This window comes from Octodon degus, unplaced genomic scaffold (assembly GCF_000260255.1).
Source record: "Octodon degus isolate 3935 unplaced genomic scaffold, OctDeg1.0 scaffold00163, whole genome shotgun sequence".
NCBI classification, from domain to species: Eukaryota; Metazoa; Chordata; class Mammalia; order Rodentia; family Octodontidae; genus Octodon; species Octodon degus.
The window spans coordinates 4,409,054-4,431,345 of NW_004524739.1; the positions used below are offsets into that span (position 1 = coordinate 4,409,054).

The following is a 22,292-nucleotide window of genomic DNA, read 5'->3' on the forward strand; positions in this document are numbered from 1 at the left end:
AGAAGAAGAAGAAGAAGAAGAAGAAGAAGAAGAAGAAGAAGAAGAAGAAGAAGAAGAAGAAGAAGAAGAAGAAGAAGAAGAAGAAGAAGGGAATTATTTAACTGGGCATGGAGGACCATGTGATGGTCCTGGGTTCAATCCCAGCACTGCAACAAGAAAACAGATGTCCAGCGGGGAGACACATGAGCTGAGCTTGGCCGGCCCACACAGAATTGCACCCCATTGGCTAGGCTAGAGGCGCGCAGAAAGACACGTGGCCCAAGGATGCGCTCCCCATGCTGGCAGAGGAGCCGAGACATAGGGTGTCAGGCTGAAGGTCTTGGCAGCTAGTTTGTCATGGTAAGGAAAATGCTGCCCAAGAATGAGAACAATGATAAGAAAGGAAGTCAAGAGATGGAGAGGCTGAGCTCCTATCTTGACCTCAGAGCTCAACCAGGCCTAAACCAGTTCTATCCTTGACTTGTAAGCCCAGTAAGCAAGTGCATTCTTTTTCATTTGTTAGACAGAGTTAGGTCTTTGCCACTTGCAGCCAGAACTAGCATGAGTAATACAGCCCTCACTTCACAGACGAAATCATTTAAACCTGGCGTACTTCACAGTGAGAAGCCATCCCTGTCTTCACCCTGATAAGCACCCTGCCCCTTCTTCAACTGGCTGCAACCATGGACCACACAAGACCAGGTCAGGATCACTTCCTCCACGAAGTCCTCCCTGATGCCCAGATGCCTCTCCTGTCCCTGTGCTTCAGACTGAGTTGCACTGGTGCCTGCACCTGGGCAGCAAGGACCCAGACAGAGGAGAGCAGTCCCTGCAATGTCTCCCCTTGAAGCCTTCAGGAAGGTTCCCTAGACTCTATGTGCCTCTAGAGCCAAGGAAGCATCTAGGAGCTCTCTGAGGCCAGAACTGGATGTAAAACCAAAAGAACAAAAGAAAGTAAATATTGAATAAAGGGATGAATGAATGGATGAATAGACGAATGAATGAAGTATTCTGCTATTGGAGCTGAAAAGGTACACATTTCTTCTGGTTCATCTTTTTTTAAATTTTTTAATCATTTATTTATGTATTTGGTACAGGGTCTCACTATGCAGCTTAGACTTAGTGATCCTTCTGTCCAAACCTCCCCAGTGCTGAGATTACAGGTATGCATCATCACACCAGGACTCAGTGGCTGGCTCAGCGTGCCCAGGGGCAGGGCCTGCGGTGCCGGGGATAGAACCAGGGTCCGTGTGCTTGCCTAAGCAGGTGCTTAGTCTGTTGAGCTATCTCACCAGCCCAATGATTCAACTTAAATGTGGAGGAACTGAGGCCCAGAAAAGGAGAGCAACTGGCCCCAGATGGCAAAGGATGTGAGCAGGGAAGCGGGGATTGGACAGCGGCCAGGCTCACCTTCGAGGGAATCTTAGAGTCACTCCTCTCCGAGGCCGAGTTCATGTACTTCATGAAGTGGTAGCATCTCCACACGCACTTGAACATGTAGACCTGTGGAGGGGCAGGGTCAGCTGTGCCACGCCGGGCTGATGCCAACGCCCCGAGGGGCCAGTGCTTCCCCACCCTGGCAATAATCCTGCAGCTCAGTCCTGCTTGACCACCCCAGTGACAAGGAGTTGACCACACCAGAGGACCCTGCCCATGCAGAGACAGAGCAGACGGTGGGGAGGGAAGGTCCTCTTCAAAACCACCTCTGGTGTGTTGTATTTCAAAGCAAACAACAAAGCAACATGTTCAGGATTGGCACTCATAAATGAAGAGAACACCTATCTGGGGCTGTCTGTCTCTGTGCCTGATGTAGGCCATCGCTTCGGGACAAGGGCCATTGGGTCCCCGGGGCAAATGCTCAAGGAAGTGCAGCCCTTCTACTGCCTCCGAGTGAGAGGAGCAAGTCCAGCACCTGAAAGGTCCTGTTCTATGGTGTCCTCTGGTGGGGCTTAGAGCAGTGACAGCCCAGGCACAGGGCAGGGAGCCAAGTGCAGAAGGGGCTGGCCAGGGGGACGGGGGCAGCGAGGGCCCAGACAGAGGCGAGCAGTGCCCGCTCTTCTCCCCTTGAAGCCTTTGGGAAGGTTCCCAAGTGGCCGGCTAGTGCGCCTGTGCTACAACAGCCCTGGAGGGGGCGTGCAGAGGCGCTGAGTGCAGGCTCCCGGCTGTGAGAGCAGAAGCGGCTCGGGGCCTCCACGGCAGGCGGGACCTGGAGACCCGGATGCAGGGCGGACAGAGGGAATGCCACCACGCAGCTGTGACACTGGGCAGCAGTGAGCACTGGTGGGCTGGTGGAGGGCCTTCTCCATTCGCTGTGGGTCCCGGATGTCTGCGGTGGTAGCTACATTTCTCTCGTCAACAGAGCAGCATGGCTTTTAATGGTCCCTCCTTCTGCTGAGCGACGGCTGCTGTGGCTGTGGCCTCCAGCACCCCGAGTCCCCCTGAGCTCCCTCGGCCTGTAGCCACAGCTATCACATCCCTCTCTGTCACTTCTGAGGTGCACAGCCCTGGCGTTCCTGACCTCCTGCGTGTTCCTGCCTTTTCGCTCACACTGCTCCCAACGTCCATGTGTCACCACCTCTCCAAGTGGGACTCAAAGTCAGACACTACTGTGTCCCCGACACTGCAGCCCTGCTTGTCACCACCAAACTTCTGTCCTCATGACCTCCAGTCCGTCTCACTGTGATTCCTGAGTCACGGAAAGCTGATGTGGGCCAAGCGAGACGCAGGGTGTCCCTGTGCAGATGACCTGGGCCCCGACAGAAGTGGCCAGCTGAGACTGGGCCCACAGCTAGCAGGAGCGGGCTGGGCCCACACCCAGATAGGCCCAAGGCTGAGCCCAGGCAGATCAGCAGGCCAGGCCCTCTCTGGGTGCTATACTGGGTCCCTGACCTGAGCATATCCACACCTAGTTCATGGGGTCCCCAAGGACACACATCCCTGCTCCCTGACGACTGCAGTGTCGCAAGGGGGCACCCACCTTCAGGATGAGGACGCTGATAAAGGCGACGGAGAAGATGAGCATCATCTGGACAAACCGGCTGTGCGGCATGCCCTCCTGGCTCGGGAGGTAATTCTGCAACAAACGCAACCATGTCACCTCTGACCTGAGGCCTCCAGTGGCACCCAGCCATGGAGGGCAGGAACCCACACTCCACACCCAGGCGAGCACAGGGTGACACAGCCATCACCCAGGTGATAGGCTACATAGGGCCACAGCGACCCCAGGAAGCAGGTGTGGCTGCACCTCCCGGGTCCCCTCTCCTGCTGGACACCACCCAGCAGGTGACACTGGCTGCCCATGGCACCCTGTGTCTTTGCCTGGGACCATAGGAGCCCCCTCGCCCTGTCAGCCCTGGAGGTCTCTCAGGGGTGATCGGCAAATATGTATTCTAAGATGCTCCTTCCGCCTAAACGCAGAGCTTGTTTCTTCCACCTTTAAGTGTGGCGAGGCTTGGTGACTCATTTCTACCCAACAGAATGTGGCAGGAGAGAGCGAGTGACATCTGGGACAAGGGCATAAAGGGCATTGCTGTCTGTCTGCTCCCCCACGTCGCCCTCCTGGATGATTCTCCTGGTGGGGCTCCAGCAGCCATATGCCAGGCACACTCAGCAGTGCTGCCAAAGGGCCACACCTGAGGAACTGGGGCCAGGCACCAGCAGCCACATGGGGAGCCACCCGGGACGCAGATCTCTCCGCTGGTCCAAGGGCAGCCGCTATCTTGGCTGCAGCCTTGAGGGAGACTGAGTCAGGCCAGTCACTCACAATCCTTGATCCTCAGAAATACAGACAACAACCCGTGTTTGTGGCTCTTACCCCTTGATGGGTGGGGTTAATTTGTCAGGCACAAGGAAAGATCTAGCATTATTCCCGTGTATGGTTCCAGTCCAGGGACCCTGGGATCAGGCAGGGTTACTCCCAAAGCCACCCTGTCCTTGGTGGGCTTCTTCCCTTTCTAGAACTTTCCTCCCTCGCTCCTTTCAAGTTTCTTCCTGAGAGTATTCTCTCAATAAATGACTCACAGGAAACTATTTCTCCAGGAAACCCAGCCTGAGACACAGGGCACAGAGAGGTGAGGTAACTTGCCCAAGGCCACACAGCCAGGGCAAGTCTGCCCAGACTCACCATGTGGTTCATGGATTTGAAATTGAGATAGGTGGGCACTTCCATGTAGGAGCTGCAAAGGGTCAGGATGCTGAGAAAGAAGTCCAGCAGCTGCAGGGTCATCAAGGGGACCTTGGAAGGGCCCTGGGGAGGTAAAGGAGGAAGACAGAGTAAAAACCTGAGAGGGAGACACAGCCACTGCAGGCACGTCTGCTCGACCAGGGACACGGCGACTCTGTAGTCCACTGTCGATAGACAGAGAGGACACCCTCCCTGAAAGGAATACACACTTCTCAGATGAAGAAGTCCAAATGGCAAATAAGTGTATGAAAAAGTGTTCAACATCATTGGTCATTCAAGAAATGCAAATTAAAACAACACTGAGATTTCATTTCACCCCAGAAAGAATGGCTACTTCAAGAAGTCAACCAATAACAAATGCTGGAGGGGCTGTGGGGGAGAAGGGACGCTTCTTCACTGTTGGTGGGATGTAGGCTGGTGCAGGCACTGTGGAAATCAGTGTAGAGATTCCTCAGAAAAGTAGGATTAGAGGTCCCATTCAACCCAGCTATTCCTCTCCTGGTTATTTTTCCAGAAGAACTGAAAACATCATACCACAAGGATATGTGTGTACCCACATTTACAGCAGCACAATTTGTCATAGCTAAATCTTGGAAGCAACCCAAATGCCCATCAACTGAGGAATGGATAAAAACAGATGTGGTATTTTTATACAATGGAATATTACTCAGCTATAGAAAAGATAAACTCCAGACTTTTATAGGTAAGTGGATGCAACTGGAGACCATACTCATAAGTGAAATAAATCAGACCCACAGGTGTAAACATCATAATGTCTCCCTAGTGTAAGAGCTTGAAAGAGAAAATAGGGTCTGAAAGGTACAGTGAATACTGTGAAAGGGAAAGAAGCTGTTTCAGGGGAAGGGACAACTGAGATGAGGGAAAGGAGAAAAGAAGAAGAAAGGGAAAAAGAAATATCTATGTATATGCACAGGATCACTTGGCTAATTGTACTGCTGACTTCTACTGGCCTATCGAAAGGAGCAGTTAATACTTAATTTTTTTTCTCTCTGCTTTTAAATTTCTTATAATTTTTTTTACCAGTCTTACTGGCTTATATCTGGTGATCTGAACAACTCATTTGAAGATGACAATATGGGACATAACAACTACTGAATTCCTCTATTATTTTCTTTAGTGAAGTTCTGTATAGCTTTTAATAATCTTTTTTACTACTTTTATATTCTCTTTAAAAATAAAAAACTGTGCAATAAAAAAAAAAAAAATCAGCCAGTAACATGCTGGAAGGAAAAAGGAAGCCCTCTCCACTGTTGGTGAAGTGTAGACTGGTGCAGCCACTGTGGAAATCAGTGTGGAGCAGTCTCGAAAAACTAGGATTGGGGATCCCATTTGACCCAGCTATTCCCCTGCTGGGCATCTTCCCAGAAGAATTAAAAATAACAACAATATATGTACATCCATGTTTACAGCAGCACGATGTAACAGCTAGACCCTGGAAACAACCCAAATGCCCCTCAACTTGTGAATGGATTGAAAAATATACAGTTGTTCTTTTAGTACAATGGAGTACTACTCTGTCAAAAGAAGGATAGATTTGAGACATTTGTAGCTAAGTGAGTGGAACTTGAGACCATACTCTTAAGTGAAATTAATCGGACACACAACTGTAAATATTGCATTGTCTCTCTGATGTAAGAAACCGAAAGTGTAACTAAGAACCAAAATACATAATGGAAATTGTGAAACAGAGGACATTATTCAAAGGAAAGAGGAACTAGACAGCAAGGAGAGGGAGAGGAAGGAAGGGGGGAAACGTATGTACATATACTGCTTACAGGATCAAATTCAGTATAGTCAATGGGGATAGGTGCGAACAAGGAAATAAAATAATAATTCTTAGGGCTAGGAGGATAGTTCAGGGGTCTAAGCACCTGCCTGGCAAATGCAAGGACATGGGTTCCATTCCCGGTACCCCTTGCTGGGCTGGCCCTGAAAGGAGTTGGCCACTGAAACCAGGAGTGGTGGTGCATTCCTGCAATCCCAGTGCTGGGGAGGCTGAGACAGGAGAATCATTATGAATCTGAGCTGCATAGCAAAACCCTGTACCAAATAAATTTTAAAATAATAATAGCAATTTTTAAAAATCTAATTGTTTAACCAAAGAAAGAAGGAAGGGAGGGAGGAAGGGAGGGAAGGAGAGGGAGAGAGGGAGAGGGAGAGGGAGAGAGAGAGAGAGAGAGAGAGAGAGAGAGAGAGAGAGAGAGAGAGAGAGAAGTAAGGGACACCCTGATGGTCTCAGCCAGGAATACAAGCAGACCAGGACTAGGACCAAGGTCCCATGCATAGCACCTCAGTGTCTTCAAGGAAACAATCACACACTTGTGCAAAGCGACTCCGGGGGGACCACTGCACCGACTGTCACCCCCACAAGGGTGAGGGTCATCGTGTCCCAGCCATCTCTAGCTTGGAGGTGAGCCTCTCCAGGAACACCCCTGCCTTGGGTCCTCTGCATGGAGCCGCGTGGCCTGCAGCCCTCAGAGTCCTCCGGGACAAGCATGGGATGCACACAGACAGCCCCCAGGGAGGAGACCCCGAGACCCCAGCCCAGGACCCCAGCCAGGACAGCCCTCAGTCGGCTGCTACTCACCGGCCGCGTCCGAGAGGCAAACTTGAGGTACGCAGGCAGCTCAATGTAGGAGCCCAGCACGGTGAGCAGGCACAGCAGGAAGTCCATGATTTGCAGGGACAGGAAGGGCAGCAGGAGCTTCTCCCGGTTCTGGAAGGCAGGCCCCAAGCTGTCACTGAGGCCCCCAAGGTGCCATGTGTGCCCCCTCCCTGGCTGCTGAGCCCTTCAGAGTATACCTGCATCTACACTCCCAGGGTGGGGAGAGGTCTCTGTGTCTCGGGGGACCTCAGGAACCATCCCCCTCTACCAAGGCTCTATGGGAAGGACCTGGCTCAATTTGCCCCAGGAATCCAACATGGAAGGGCTCTGTGCCCATCTTACAGAGGAGACAGGACTAGAGGGGACACCCTAGGGAAGGGACACCAGGGCAGCATCCGGGAGCAGGCCAGAGGGCAAGGGCCAGGTCCTGGAGGCAGAAGGGTTGGCGCAAGCTCAGGGTGGGGGCTGCCCTGGTATCAGTGACCCTCTGTCAGCTACTGCTAGGTTTGTGAAGTCACAGGAAGAGCCCCAGGAGGTCTGGCAGCTGAAGTGTCCCCTGCATGTACTCCCACAGCTGGGGACAAATCACAGAAAGGTTGGTTTCCTAATGTATCGTATGGGTCTCTGAAACCACTCAGGAGGTGATAGGAACAACCCAACTGAATCAGAGTCTTTAGGGACAACCTCCTCTACCGTCTTAGAAGGACCTTTAAATTTCTGCAGGAGCCTCTGCAGCCACCCTGTGCAATGAAGACTTCAAGTTGAGGTGTATGGGGGCTGGGTTCCAAGCAAGAGTGGGCGATGGAGGGATGAGTCGCAGCTTTTAGGCCAGGAGATGCTCCAGGTCCACACCCAACTGTCACCCACTCTGCCCACCCCACCAGTGCCCGGCCACCTATCAGCCCAGGAAGAACTCCTTCTGGTGGCAGTTGGGGCCAAGGGACAGGTGGCTCCTCTTGCCTGCCTGTCTCCATCCACTCCTGCCTCCGTTCAGGCCAGGACCTGAGGTGTCGTGCTGGACCCCCTGTTTCTCTTTGGGCCTGTCTTCCTTGCTGTGACCAGGAGCTCTAGGGTCTCCAGACCAGCTGACTGCTGGGAATGGTGCTGGTCGCCTCTGTACCAGTGCTTTGGCTCCCATCCCTGGTGACAAAGCAGGCATTGCTGTCCCCTTCTCCCCAGCCTCAAAACCAGGCTTTCTACTTCTCTCTTTCTCCCTGTCTGCACTGGCAGTGGGACAGGATGTGGGTACCAGCTGGTGCCCCCAGGTCAGTGTCCAGCACACCACTAACCCAGGGGATCCTGCAGGGAAGTAGGCTCCCAAAGGAGGCTGTGATGATCCCTAGAGCCCAGGCTGGCCCCCGAGCCCCTTCCCACCTTGATCACGCCGACCAGCAGGCTCAGGCTGATGACAAACAGCATGCTGATGAGCAGGAAACTGGAGACCAGGTCGGCTGGAAGAGGGGCAGGGAGGCTTAAGGGGTCCACAGTGGCATGGAATCCCAGCAAGGCTCCAAGGACCACATTTTGGGACCTGCTCCCAGGGGACATGGGAGTGAACAGGGACACAGGAGTGAACAGCTGCCCTGCGCAGTCCCCAGATGACAGGGCACTAACCCCACTTACACCAGGGAGGGTGGGCAGGTGGGCAGGTGGCCTGGAGGAGTGGCCCATGAGTGACAAGAGTGTGGGCGACTGGGTTGGGGGCCAGTGTGGTCAGCAGGGCTGGCACAAGGTGGAGGACAGGACCCACAACCAGGGAGCCACAGGGCCCAGGCGGGAGTTCCCATTTCCCTTTAGTGTGCGGGGCACAGCGCAGTGCCACCTTTATGGGCTGGCAGATGTACTGAGTACCCACCCTCTGCTGTCACCACCAGGGGACCCCAGGGATGAGAGGGGCCACCCAGAGGGGCAGGGCCAGACCCCAGCCTTACCGACCCGGAGGTAGATCGTCTTAGAGAGCCTGCAGGGGGTCTTGCCCTGAGCTACCTCCACCACATGCTCCATGAACAGCAGGATGCTCATGACCTAGAGGGAGAACATGAGGCCGTTAGCACCCATGAGCTCCGGGTGGTGGGGAGGTGGGATGCCCTGAGAAAGTGGCCCAGACTGAGGGACAGCTCCAGCTTACCACTCTGCGGCCCTTCTACTTCCTAGCTGTGCAACCTTGGGTAACTTACTCGACTTCTCTGTGCCTCTGCTTCCCCATCTGCAAAAATGGGGCTAATTCTAACAGCTACCCTGGGAAGCCACTGTGAAAAGAGACTTGGGGTCAGGCCCGGCCCTCAGGAAGGGCATCTTGCGATCACGAGGGGCAATCTGGCCCTGTGGTAACACCAGGCTCCAGCGCCTGAGCCTCGTGGAGCTCAGCATCCTTCCAGCCATCGGCACAGGCCTGGACAGCCCTGGAGAACACCTGTCTGTGAGTCACAGTGGACAACCTCATCCAGCCCCTGTGACGATTATCCCCCCCCCCAGGGGGGGGTGCTCTGCCTTGATCAACAGAGCGCAGTTCACACCGGCTTTCTGGTGGCCTTGCCCTGGCAACTCATGCTCAGCTCACAGACAATGGCCATCTGTTTCCCTAGCTGGCTCTGTGGGGGGGTTGCTTTTTCTCTTTTTTTCTTTCTTTTTCTTTTTCTTTTTTTTCTTTTTTCCCAGCTCAGACAGAGGTCTTGATTCGTCCTCCTGCCATGGTGCATCCTATTCCAGGTTCTGAAAGAGCCTGCCCAGAAGACTGACAACGATGGGCTCTGGAGTCCGACCCGGATGTATTTGCTCCCAGTTCGCTCTGCAACCCTGGACAAGGCGCTGTACCTGACTGAGCTTCCCCCGGGAAGGGGCCCTCCCAGGAGCCAGAGGCACAGGGCTGCGGTGGTTCCCACAGGAAGCAGCCTAGAGCCCAGAGCTACCCGCTCAGCCTCCTGGGCAGTTGCCCCAGCTCCTCCCCTCCCTAAGGAGGGACAGTTAAAGGGAGGCAGATGATATGACAGCCCAGGTTAGAAGTCATTGCCCTGCAAGGTGGTGAGCTCCCCGTCACTGGGGGTTTAAAGGCAGAGCACAGACCAGCTGCCCCTGGGCCTGGAAAGGGCACATGAGCATCTACCGGGTGCATCATGAGGAGATTTTCACAGTCCCAAAAACCCAGGGCTATCTGAAACACAAAGCAAAGCTCAGAATCAGACAACCCCAACTTCTACTTCTAGAAGGAGCCTCTGTCCACTTGGTGTATAAAATCCTCTGGCCAGTGACCTGGAAAAGGGACTGGAAGGGGCTTGGCCAGCCTAACTGCTTGCCAAGGGACTTAGGCACAACCAGCCAGGGACTGCACCTCAGAGCCCCATCCCACCTCACAGGTGAGGGGACGAGGCCTGGAGAGGACCAGGAACTTGCCATCACCTCCCAGCTGGTCCTCTCCAGGACCAAGCCAGTGCCCCAAGCCCTCCACTGCCTGCCCTGCAGCCCCTCCTGGGCATGCCCACCTGCCTCAGAGAGATGCTGGCTTCTCCCCCAGTGGCCCGAGCAAGCACAGTGCCTGACCCTAGCTTCCATCCACCCCACTTCCCCTTCTGAACAGCCCTGGGCAGGCGGGGAGAGGGCTTCATCTCCACCTGAGGCTCACAGAGGGCAGCAACCCACCCAAGGCCACAAGCGATGTGACATCAGAGCCTCCCCCAGCCTCAGCAGAAGAGCTAGTCCCTGTGCCCCAGGAAAAGAAGAGGCTCAGCTTCTGCACCCCAGTCCCTGGGAGAGGAATGGAGGGAAGCTGGGTGCCGGCCATGTTCTGACCTGACAACAGGCTGAGGGGCAGAGGCCAACCCCTGCTGCGCCCCGCAACACCTGACTGGAGAGGGGCCTGCTGCTTCTGCTTCTCGGCCGGGGATCCTCTCAGGGCTGGGCTGGTGGCAGCGGGTGCAGCTCCTGATCTCATAGCCTCCTGTGCCCAGCCCAGGCCAGCCAACGCCACCATGGACAGTAGGAGTCCAGGGCCAACAGCTGGGGCCGGGGTCCTCAGCTTCCCAGAACAAGGAGTCACCTCCGTGTGCAAACTGAACAAAGGAGGTTGTAAGGCTAGAACTCCTACACACTGTGGCATGTCACACGCAGGCTGAAGCGTCTCCCATTCGCAAAGCCACCAATCTGTGCCCTACCCACTAGAAGATGGCATGGCTTCCTCTAAGTCCTCAAGCAGAACCAGACCTGGGGAGAGGGCCAGAGCCCCAAATCTGGGTTTCCAGGCTATCCTGCCATGGGGAACAAGCCTCTCTCCTCCACAGTGTCCATCCAGACACCCTCTGCCACCCAGATGTCCCCCCTGCACCATCAGCTCAGCCCCTGCTTCTTGGCTCTCTGAGGGCAACTGTGCCTGAGAGCCGGGGGCTGGCATCAGATGGACCTGGGCCCACCAGCTCTGTGCCCCTGAGTCAGCTACTAGCCTCTCTGGGCCTCAGGCTCCATGCCCAGGGCCTGGAGGTTGGGGTGAGCGCTGCACCTGCCTTGGCCCCACCTTTGTGGAAGGTGAAAGGGCAGCGCAGGTGCCGGTGGGCCAGCACTGCAGAGCAGCGGCCTCCTTCTGCGTGGGCCTCGTTCACCCCTCAGAAATATTCTGAGCACCTACAGCTTCCGTCCAGCTCAATTAGCCACCCACTCGGATCTGCAGGTGCCAGACTCTGTGGGAAGCCAAGGCTCGGACAGAGCATGCTCCAGATGTAGGAGCTTCCCAACAGAAAAGACAAAGAGCACTCCAAGAAAGGCAGCATCATGCGCAAAGGCCCAGAGGCCTGCCTACAGCTGTGTTGTATCCCCCAGGGGAAGCTGTCTCTTCCCTGAGAAAGGGGCCGTTAGTAGTGGGGAAGTGAAGCCCAGAGACAGACACCAGCTCCCAATCACCCCGCAGGATGTGCACATCAGGGCCAGCTCAGCCCTCCTAGCCCTCCACTGGCCTCCAGCCCCCCTCAGTCCAGTCCTTGCCACTCCACTCTCCATTCCCCTTTTTCACCCATTCCTCTGCTCCTCCTCAGTCTCAGTTCCCCATTCTGCTTCCCTAAGCTGAGCTGGGGAGGAAATGTCTATGGGGACAGGAGACGTGGTTTCTTTGCCAGTGGCTCTGAGCTGCAGCCCAGAGCTTGAGCTCCAAAAGTCATGCAGGAGAAGACAGAGACTATGGGGATGATGGGGCAGGGTGACACTGAGTGTGGCTAGGCTGATCCCTGGAGGAACATGTTGGGCAGGTGACAGCAGCTTTGCTGGAGGGAGGAGCTGTGTGGTGTGGCTGCAGCTGATGTGGCATGCAAAGTGATGCGGCAGTGGAGTGGCTGGAGACAGCAAGGTGACTGCAAACATGGCAGGGGTGGTGGCAATGGAAGAGACACCAGCAGCGGACATCCTGGGAGGAGGCCCGATACACCTCAGGGGCACACGGTGCAACAGTGACGTTGATGACACTGTTGGGGGTCTTGACATTGGGGACACAGTAGGGTAGTGAGGACAGAGATCACCTAGGTGGGGTGATGACATCAGACTCCTCCCACCCCAACTCTAGGGTTCAAAGGCCAACTCCCTCCCTAGGAAGACAGCTCCCTCCCTCTGTGGTTCTCAGGGTAAAATCTGAACTCTGTGCCTGGCTACCCCCCACCCCCATATCCCCAGCTGTTAGCTTCTAGGCCACTCCCTACAGTCCTGCAGCCAGGCTCTGCCTGCATGACTTGGCTTGCCTCACCTTCCCCACAGCTGGCAATCAGATCCCAGGGCCAACCCCTTCCTGCCACTTATCTTGGGGCTGCACACCTTGTCCCTGAGTCTCCACTGGGGCGGTGGGGGGGGGGGTGCCTAGCCTGCCACACACTAAGACCGTTATGTTAGATGGTTATTATCGCCTCCTCCTCACCTGTGCCCATTTCCCTAAGGTCCCTCAGGGTCGCCTGGGAGAGGAAGGCAGATGACAACCCCATGCGTCAGCAGGGAGAGGAAGCCCTCCCCCTCTCACACTTCCTGTCCCAGCTTATCAAGGGTGGCTGGGTGAGGGCCGTTCCCCCAATGCACTATCTCACCAGCCACCTCTCCATCAATCCCAGATAGCATCGAGACACCCCAGTCGCAGGGTGGTACCCTCAGCTGCAACCCAGCAGCTGCCTCCACCTCCCAGAGGCCAGCTCCTCGCTCCTTATCTGTGGTCCGCCTTGTCATCCCCTACCGCCAGGCCTCACATAACTGCCCCCTCTGTTTAGACTCAGGCTCACAGACCTCAGCTAGGAGGCCACTCCAAGGCCGGCGTGCCCAGGACTCAGGAGGCTGAGGCAGGATTGCTGTGAGTTCAAGGCCAGCTTGGGCTGCAAAGTGAGCCCAAGGACAGCCTGAACCACATCGTGAGACCCTGTCTCAAGAAGACCAAAAAAAAAAAAAAAATTCAAGTGAAGCCCAATGCCTTATGTGGCTCTCACCAAGCTTCTTTACTTTTTTGCCTCAGTTTCTCGGTTTCCCCAATAATAGAAGAGAGAAAAGAAGCTGTCCACCTGGGAGAGTGGCCATGGCCAGTGAATGAGGTGGCACCTGTGTAGTGTTAAAGGCGGTGATTCAGAGAGATAGCCTGGCATGTAGATACCAGCACAAGACCAAAAGCCAGGCCCTGTTGTCACAGTCCAACACCCTTCTGCAGGCAAACATGCAGACTCACACCCCCCGCCCCATCAGTTCACAACCTGAAACGCTACCCTGTGGTGAGAGAACAGAGCCCCCGGGCAGCACCCTGCGGCCCCAAGTGGAACTGCTGAGAAACAGGCCGCATCCATGGGCCTCGGCAGCTGCTGTTGCTCCAAGCCAGAGGATGCAGGCAGAGGTGCTGGGGAGCGGTGAGAAGCGCCGCTCGGTCCTCACAGCTGGTCCTGTCTGCTGGCTCAGTCCTGGCTGAGCCCCATGGTGTGCTTGCATTGTGAACAACCCTCAAGGTTTGCCCTGGATGGACCCAAAGATCCCCACGGGTAAATGAAGCACTAATTAAAGGTTGGCAGAAGTAAAACAGAGGTTAGCTGACACCTACGCCAGGACCTGGCAGCTCTGGAGAGGAGGATGGCCAGGCCCTGCATGACACACGGGTCACGGGGCACAGGACTCAGGACACATGGGGAGCTCAGGGTCTAGGCAGGGATTTAGGGAGGGCTTCTCAGAGGAAGAAAGTCTGCCCGATTTCTCCCAAGACACTGGCAACGGTGTTCAGGAAGAGCAAATAGCAGGAGCGAAGGCCAGAATGTGGAAGGCACATGTAAGAAACTGCAAGACTCTCCTTCTGGTGACCTACATGCAGGAGCACTGGTGTGCTGGGCACAGGGCACGCTGGTGAGTGGCAGCAGGCATGCTGCAGTGGGTGGGCAGAGCACAGGAGCAGCTGCAAGCACACAGGCCCCCGGGCTGTGCAAGGCTGTGACTCTAGCTGGTGCAGTACAAGCTGTGCAGGAGAAGCAACAGCGCGTGCAACGACCCCAAGAGCACAGAGCATGGCAGTGCCAACGGGGCCTGACACAGTTTGCCACCTGAAGATCAGGGCTGGCTGCACCTGGAGCTCGGCAGCTACCTCCAGCCCAGGACTCTGGGAAAACCAGAGTGGTGTCAAGCGCCCTCCCAGCAAGCCCGCCCCCACCCCCACTGGCCCAGGGCACAGGGCTGAGGTCCTCAATGCTGGGAAGGGCACAGATAGCCATAGGGGAAGGTCATCAAATCTCCTTCTAGGGGCCACTGTGTGGGGACCCTGCACTGGTCTCCAGGCTCAGTCCAAGGCCTAGCCGCCCTCCACTTCCTGAATACCCATCCCCCAAACCATTCCCCAAGCCATCACTTCCGCAGGGATCATGAGAGCAAAGATTCACAGTCATGACAATGCGTGTTGTCGCTCCTGACACTGCTGTGCCCGAGAGACCCGGGTCCTCCCAGTCTCAGCCATCAGAGGCAGCTTCTGTATTATCCCGTTTCCCGTTTGGCAGGTGAAAGTGGTATCTGCAGATGTGGGTGCTGGTTTCAGAGAACAGGTTCCCCAGGTGAAGACAGCCTGTCCCCTGTCCTGTTCCGAGCAGGACCGTGGCTTTGGTTCTTTATCTCCTACCAGCTGCAAGGTTGCTCAGCCCCAGAGCCTCAGTTTCCACCTCTGTACATTGGAGGAGCTCATAAGGGACGATGGACCCCAAGTGACAGAGAGGAAAGTGAGACTGCAGGGTCATCCTGACCACTCCCAAGCAGCTGCCGCTCTGCTTTCTGACTCACAGGACTCTGTGCCCCCTTTCAGGCAGGGTGGGGTCCCCAGGGAGGCCAATGCTGGCCTCACAGTGATCTCAGAATGATGTCCTGGTTCCGGGCCATTGCTCTGGGCTCAAAATAAAAACCTCACTTCCTGGGGTGCTCGGACCCAGGCAGTTACAGGGCAGCCTCAGTCTGGCCAGCCTCTGCCCCCTACCAAGTGGCACATCTAAGAGACGGCAGACCTTCACCATGGGGGGACCCTTCAGGCTGGTGCCTCCCCCACCCACGCCCCTCTGACAGCAACTAAGGGGGGCCCCCAACTGCTGGGCCCACCATCTCGTTCCCAGAAGCACCTGGGCCTGAGCCTGAGACCAGGAAAGGGGAGGAAATGGGGCCCAGCCTGGGCTCTGGCCTGCCCTAACTTGGATTCCACAGCAAAGTAACCATTCTCACTAGCCCCTGGGCCTCATGTAGCAGTAAGGGTCCAACTCTGGCTCTGCCCCTCAGAGCCTCCTGGGTCCCCTGGATGTAGCTTCCTCAGGAGCTTGTATCAGTAGAAGGTGGGGTATAGCCGTCAGCTCTGATGGGGCTCTCAACAATGTTCTGGGGCAGGCAGTAGCTCCTCCCCCAGGATGGAGCAGAGCAGCAGAGGAGAAGAACCAAGCCTCTGTCCAGCCCAGGGCGTCAGGCATGAAGGTGTCAAGTTTTCAGACCCTCCCCAGGGGACTTTCCAAGGATCCATTTTTAGGGCCCAAAGAGATGAGCTTTCAAAAGAGGAGCAGCCCCTGAAACCAAGTTCCAGTCCCCAGCCCCCAGGGCCACCCAGCTCCGCACCTCTCTGCCTTCAGCAGGATTCACAGCCCCATTTAACAGGTGGAGAAACTGAAGCCTAGGCCACAAAGACACTGGTCTGCCTGGGGTCATGTGGCCATCAAATGATAGAGAGGGGCCTTTGTTCTTTTGAGTGGGGCAGAGCCCTAAGAGTTCTGAGGAGGACCAGTCAGGAGGGTTTCCTAGAGGTGGAAGCTTCCCCTGAGATGGCCCAGAAGAAGACAGGAATGCTGGAAAGCCGGGTGATGAAAGGGCAGAGGGGAACCTTGGTGCTGGGCTCGGAAAGGAAGCTCTGTCCACTCCATGCTCATTTCACCTGCCTGTGCAGGCTTCAGAGGCCAGAGGCAACCCCCAGCTTTTTCCTGTGTGCCTTCAGTATATCAGGGTCCTCCTGGGGCTCTGCTTTCTCACCACTAAAAAAAAAATCAGTGATCTCTCCTCTTAGCTGTGAAGCTCACACCGAGGCGTCCCTCCTGAGCCAGGCTGATGCAACTAACTCCGGCTTCTCCAAACACCATAGCCGCCTACCACTTCCCAGCTTGGCCCACGCCACTAACTCCACTTGGTATACCCTTAAACCAACACAGAAATTGAATCCTATGACACCTCCTCCAGGAAGCCTTCCCTGAACCCCCACCTCCCAGTGGCCCTACAGCAGCCAGTAGTGTTCTCTGTCACATTACCACAGCTTTCTGGGGCAGACTGGGGCCCCTCGAGCAGAGGACAGAGGCGGAGGAGTCAGCCACCTCCTGGCCCAGGGCTGCTCTAAGGCACAACTCAGGATGCAGCTCAGGGGAGATGGCTCAGTAGAATAAGCACTTCCCTGGCAAGTGCAAGGGCCTGAGTTCAATCCCTGGTTCCGGGGGGGGGACACAAACACCAGAATGCAGCGCAGCCTCTCTGGGAGTAACCAGGCCCCACTGTTCTTCCACATTTGAAAAGCAGAGCATTTGGGCACCAAGATACATCAGTTTGGGATTGTAACCCCAAGCATAAAAAAGTAAGGTGGATGTGGTAACACACACCTATGATCTCAGCACTCTGGGAGACTGAGGCAGGAGGGTCAACAGTTCCAGCCCAGCTGGGCATGGTGCCACACACCTGTAACCCCAGCACTGAGAAGCTGAGGCAGAAGGATCGCTTGGAGTTCAAGGCCAACCTGGACTGTATAGTGAGTTCCAGGCCAGCCTAACCCTGACTCAGTGAAAAACAACAACAACAAAAAAAAAAAGAAAAGAAAAAAAGCTAGGGAATGTAGCTCAGTGCCAAGTTCCTAGGTTCAACCCCGGTGGTACATAAACAAATACTCAAGAGTCCTTCCAATAGGAAGGACAGCATTCAGGGACATAGGAAGTGGGGAGAGCAGATGAGCCCCCTCCCGCCTGTGAGGTGCCCCCCGTAGCCCAGGGAGCTTCTCCACTCAAAGGAGGAAGACAGGACTCCCACACACCCAGATGGGCTACACAGGGCTTTTCTTCTGAGCAGCGCAGCCCAGGAGGCAGGGCAGAGCGTGGCTGGTGGAGACGGCCCAGCAGCAGGGTCACCATGCCTCTTGGTGATTTGGTTTCATCCCTCTAGGCTGGGCCAGGCCTGAGCGCCCCCATTCTGGCTCCCAAATGCACACAACCTGCTAGGTGTGATGATGCCCACTGCAATCCCAGCAGCACAAGGCTGAGGCAGGAGAATCACCATGAGTTCAAGCCCAACCTGGGCTACAAAGTGAGTTCAAAGACAGGCTGAACTATACAGCAAGACTTTGTGTCAAATAAACACACAAACACCCAAATGTGCACGATTTCAGTCTCTGTCAAGAGGAAAACACCAGATGAAGCCCCTTAAGCAGCAGTCAACAAAACACCCAGCCAGTGGGCCTCAGAACCATTAAGGTCACCAGAAACAGGAGCTTGGAGAAGCTGTCACTGCATGGGGGGAACTAAGAAGGCAGGGACTCCATGACATGCACATTCCCAGAGGAGCCCCAGGTGGGGTCCTGGGCAGGAGAGGATGTCAGGGATGCCAAAGAGATGAGCGTGAAGCATGGGTTGTAGGTAGCAATGGCACATCAGGGCCAACAGCCCATCACAGCAACTGTGCCACCCCCAGGTGGACACGAACAGTAGCACCTTAGAAGGGATAGGAAGCTCTCTGTACCATATTCACAATGTTCCTATGAATCTAAAACCATACTAAAAATGAACAGTTTACGTTGAAAAGTAGGACATGTAGCCAAGCATAGTGGCTGGTATGTGCCTAACTTCCTGGCACTCTGGGAGGCTGAGGCAGGAAGGTTACAAGGCGATTCAGTGACCCAGCAAGACCTTGTCTCAAAATAAAAAGGGCTGAGCATGCAGACGTAGTTCTGTATAAAAGCCCCGAGTTTGATCTCCAGGAATATGAGACACACACACACACACACACACACACACACACACACACACACGAGTTTTGTTTGTTTGTTTGTTTGTTTGTTTAATTTGGTTGCACTGAATTGAGTTGAGCTTTTTGAGATAGGATCTTGTTATCTAGTTTAAGCAGAACTTGAATACATTGTGCTGCCCAGGCTGGTCTCAAATTTTCAGCAATCCTCCTGCCTCAGCCACACCAGGGCTGGAATTACAGACACAGGCCATCACACCTGGCAGTAGTACTTATTTATTGCAGCAAAATGGAAAAGTAGAGAAAAAGTAGAACATTCAAGACCATGGGCCAGAGACAACACCGTTAGCATTAGTGCATTTCCTCCTGACTTGGTTTTGTTGTATCCTGTTTCTACAGATAAAATCTGGGCTTTTTGTTATTTTGGTTTTTCTTTATCACAGCAGGTGTCAGTTTTTACCCTGACATGCATTTCTAAGATGGAATTCCAGGTGCACAAGGTAGGAAAGGCCAGGGAGGTAGAGATTTCCAGGCAAAGGGGTCCCCTGGGTCTCCCTACTGCCTGCCACCAGTGAAGAGCACTCAAGGCCTATGACATCCAGGACTGAGAGCCCCCCAACTTCCTGTGTGCAGATGTAAGTGCCCAGAAAATGATCCCCACAACCCAGAAAGATCACAGCCCCTGGAGCCAGGGTCCAAGGGACTGGCTCAAAAGCCACTTCTTGTAATAACGTTCCTACAACCCAGCAAAGCGTGGCACTCTCCCAGAACGTCAAGGACCCAATTTAAGTCTCCCCAGAGGGTTTGTCACATCCACAAATAGCTCACAGCACACAGCGCCGTCACCCATGGCTGGCTCCAGATGACAACCAACCTGGGCAATTGGCACATCTGCACGGTGACATCGCTTGCCATGCAGATGTTCAAGGTCTTGTCAGTACACCTGCTGCCCGATGGCCGGGCTTTGGGAAAGCCCCTAGCTCCCACTCTTTCTGGGAAGGATCAGGGGCCTCTTGACAAGGTAACAGGAAAATAAGTCTCCACTGGAGTCAACTGAAGACCCAAGCCCAGAAGACAGGCGGGGCCTGCATCCAGCTTCCAGGCTACTCTTCTGTTCTTCTGCCTCCTCTGGCCCTAGATCATTCCAGGGCTCCCCATGACTCGCGTCACAGGCAGCAATTCTCTGGTGGGAGCCATAGTGCTCCTGATCTAGGGACATAGGTGGCAGGTGGGGCAGTGCTGTTGGCCTCTGGTGGGCAAAGGACAGAGATGTCGCTCAACCTTCTGCACAAACAACAACTACACAGCCCCAAGTACACACTGCGCATTCGAGGGAAGATTCAGTTTTCACTTGGCCATCAGAGCGCTTGTCCACTCTTCCTCCTCCAGTCTCCCGTTGACCTCTGCAGCACCAGTGGACAAGTCCACACACACACACACACACACACACACCCATCCTTGCACAGCCATTTCTTCACCCCTGTCCAGGCCTCCCTGGCCTGACTGCACCCACTGCCCACAGTGCCAGCTCCAAGCTGTATCCCTGGTCACTTGGCCACGGCCACCACGGCACATCGCTTAACCAGCAAAGCTCGTAAGGCAGGCCCTGGAGAGGTGCTCAGGGGAGAGCGCAGAGTCCTGCTGCGCAGCTGCACAGGGGAATGTTCACCTGGCGTTGGCCGCCGACACTGACGCATCTGCAGCCAAGACGTGAAAGCCAGCTTCCTGCGCGCCATGACTTGTGTCCCACATTCCTCTGCAGCAACAATAATCAGAAACAGAGTGGCTACAGCGGTTGGCGGGGGGAGGGTGTGGAGTAAGAGACCCTGCAGATCCCTGAGCCCACAGAAGCCCCGCCCATGACCTGCCTGAACCCTGAGGCTACCACCTCCGACACCTCCTGCAGCAAATCCTGAAGCACCCCCAAATACCTCCAACTTTATGAAGGGAAAACAGGTGGAGACACAGGATTGTCCAAGGCCTCACAGACAGTTACAGGCAGAGCTGGGCCAAGGGCACAGGAGCCTCCTGCAGGTACATCGAAGCTCACACTGTCCTTCTAAGTGAGCTGCACTCTCAGAGGTTGAAGGCCCAAAAGACTTCATGTGGGGACAGACAATGTGTCATTTTCTTCTCAAGTCATGTGCTGGTAGGAGCTAGGCTCCTCCTAAAACTGGCACCCTGGGACCCCAACAGCTTGGGTCCAAGTGTGTTGGTAGCATGTGGCATACCTGACACCACTAATAAGGACTCACTACATGCCAGACACTGTCCTGTGTGCTTTCTATTAACTCCCTGACCCTCATAACAACCTATCAGACAGGCATTATTTTCATTGCCATTTTTCAGATAAGGAAACAGGCTCAGAGAGGTTTGGTAAGTTGCCAAGGCTGCAGAGCTAAGAAATGAGGAAGCCAGGGCTTATACCTGCAGTCTGGGTCCAGAGGCCACCTGCTAACAGCTGAGAGGCACCAGCTCGTACAGCCTTGCTCCTGACACTTCCCTGGCCACCCTGCTTGTCACAGAAGCAAATGTCACCACCACTCTGCAGTCTCCGCAGCCCACCGCAGCCTGTCACCTTGGGCTTGTTTGAGGAAGCACTACCAGGCCCCTGAGAGAGCTGTTAGCCACAGGCTCTGAGCAGCCCCAGCAAGAAGACGCCCGCCCGGGGCTGGGGCAGCTGCATGTGGCCAGGAGTTGGGGGTAGGGGTGGGGGTGGGGCACAGCAGGGACCCTGACTTCTACCACCCAAGTCCAGTGGAGAGCCTTGACCTGAGGCTGTGAGTTTCCCAAAGTCACATGAGAGACAAAGGTCACACCGCCCCCCCAAAGAGGAACTCCGGGAGCTGCTCCCTGCTGCACCCAGGAGCAGGGGCCAGGCAGCCACCCTACACCTCTGCACAGGGGCTTAAGCTTGCTTGGCTGAGGGGAGGCTAGAGCTTGGCTGGATTGAGAGGGACGGGGGTTCAGCCGCTGACTCCCAGTGGAAACATGAAGGAGAGTTTCGACCTCAGAGCAGCCCAGGCCTAGAGGAAGGAATTGGACCCCGGCCCACAGCACATCCTGGAATAACACCTGCCTGCACTCCTCCAGATCCCTGTCTCAAAAGCGCTTCCACATCAGCTGCTGCCACTGGGATGCCCATGGGGCTGCCATTCTGTTCCATTTGGCTGAGACAAGTACTGAGCCTCAGAGGACGCTAAGCTACACAGCTTGGAAGGCTGACTCTTCCTCTGCACTGCTCCGCTGTGCTCCCTCCTCCTCAGACAGGGCAACTGAGACTCCAGTGGGAAAGGATTTGTCCAGAGCCCCCTGGGGAGGTGGAAGGTGTCAGTCCTCCCACTGGAGATGCTCAGCAGATTAGGCACACATACACACACACATACACACACACACGGACACACACGCACACGCACTCACACACGCACACAGCCCCTGGCACACTCACCACGTGGTAGATGGCCAGGGTGGTGGTGGCAATCCTGACATTAAAGCAGCAGCAGATCTGGCGGGTGGGGGCGGTGCGGGGAGCCATTGTGCTGAGTCCCCTTCTCTGAAGCACTGAGGGGAAGAGCCAGCGCCCCGAGTTAGGTAGAAAAGGGGAAGCTGCAGGCGGCCCGCCTTACTTCCGCCCTGCCCCAGACAGCAGGGGCACAGGCGTCACAGCTGGGTGAGGAGCTGGGGAGCTGGGGAAGGAGGTGGGGAGAGCCACGGGAGGCCTCAGAGAGAGCTCGCCACCTCAGGGGGCTGGGCGAGGACAGAGCCTACACCTTCGGCACTTATTTCAGCCTGGACTGGGCCACATAGTTACCACTGTCCTTGGAAGCCAGGATAGTGGCCAAACCCATACCTAGAGTTGAACATGAGGGTGCACGCCTGTAGTCCCAGCACTCCAGAGGCTGAGGCAGGAGGGTTGCTGTTGAGCTTGAGGCCAACCTGGGCTACATGGTGAGTTCAAGCCTAGCCTGGATTACACAGTGAGACCCTGTCTCCTAAAAAAAAATATTTTTCATTTTGATAGTGATAAATTTATTTTAATGTATATTGCCTAATAGTATATGGTATATTATGTAG

The 22,292-nt window shown here is 55.2% G+C and overlaps 1 protein-coding gene across 1 annotated transcript in view; it reads right to left on the reverse strand.

Moving 5' to 3' along the window:
* The window catches only part of Laptm5 (lysosomal protein transmembrane 5), a 22,825-nt gene extending 1,021 nt beyond the window's left edge, over positions 1–21,804 (reverse strand). The window contains exons 1-7 of the mRNA XM_004642913.2: positions 21,667–21,804; positions 8,720–8,813; positions 8,163–8,239; positions 6,771–6,899; positions 4,103–4,225; positions 2,957–3,052; positions 1,390–1,482 (exon numbers count right to left, since the gene is read on the reverse strand). Of these exons, the coding sequence (XP_004642970.1) occupies positions 1,390–1,482; positions 2,957–3,052; positions 4,103–4,225; positions 6,771–6,899; positions 8,163–8,239; positions 8,720–8,813; positions 21,667–21,753 (699 nt within the window). The 5' untranslated portion in view covers positions 21,754–21,804. The remainder of the gene's footprint in view (positions 1–1,389; positions 1,483–2,956; positions 3,053–4,102; positions 4,226–6,770; positions 6,900–8,162; positions 8,240–8,719; positions 8,814–21,666) is intronic.
* Between the last annotated feature and the right edge of the window lie 488 nt (positions 21,805–22,292).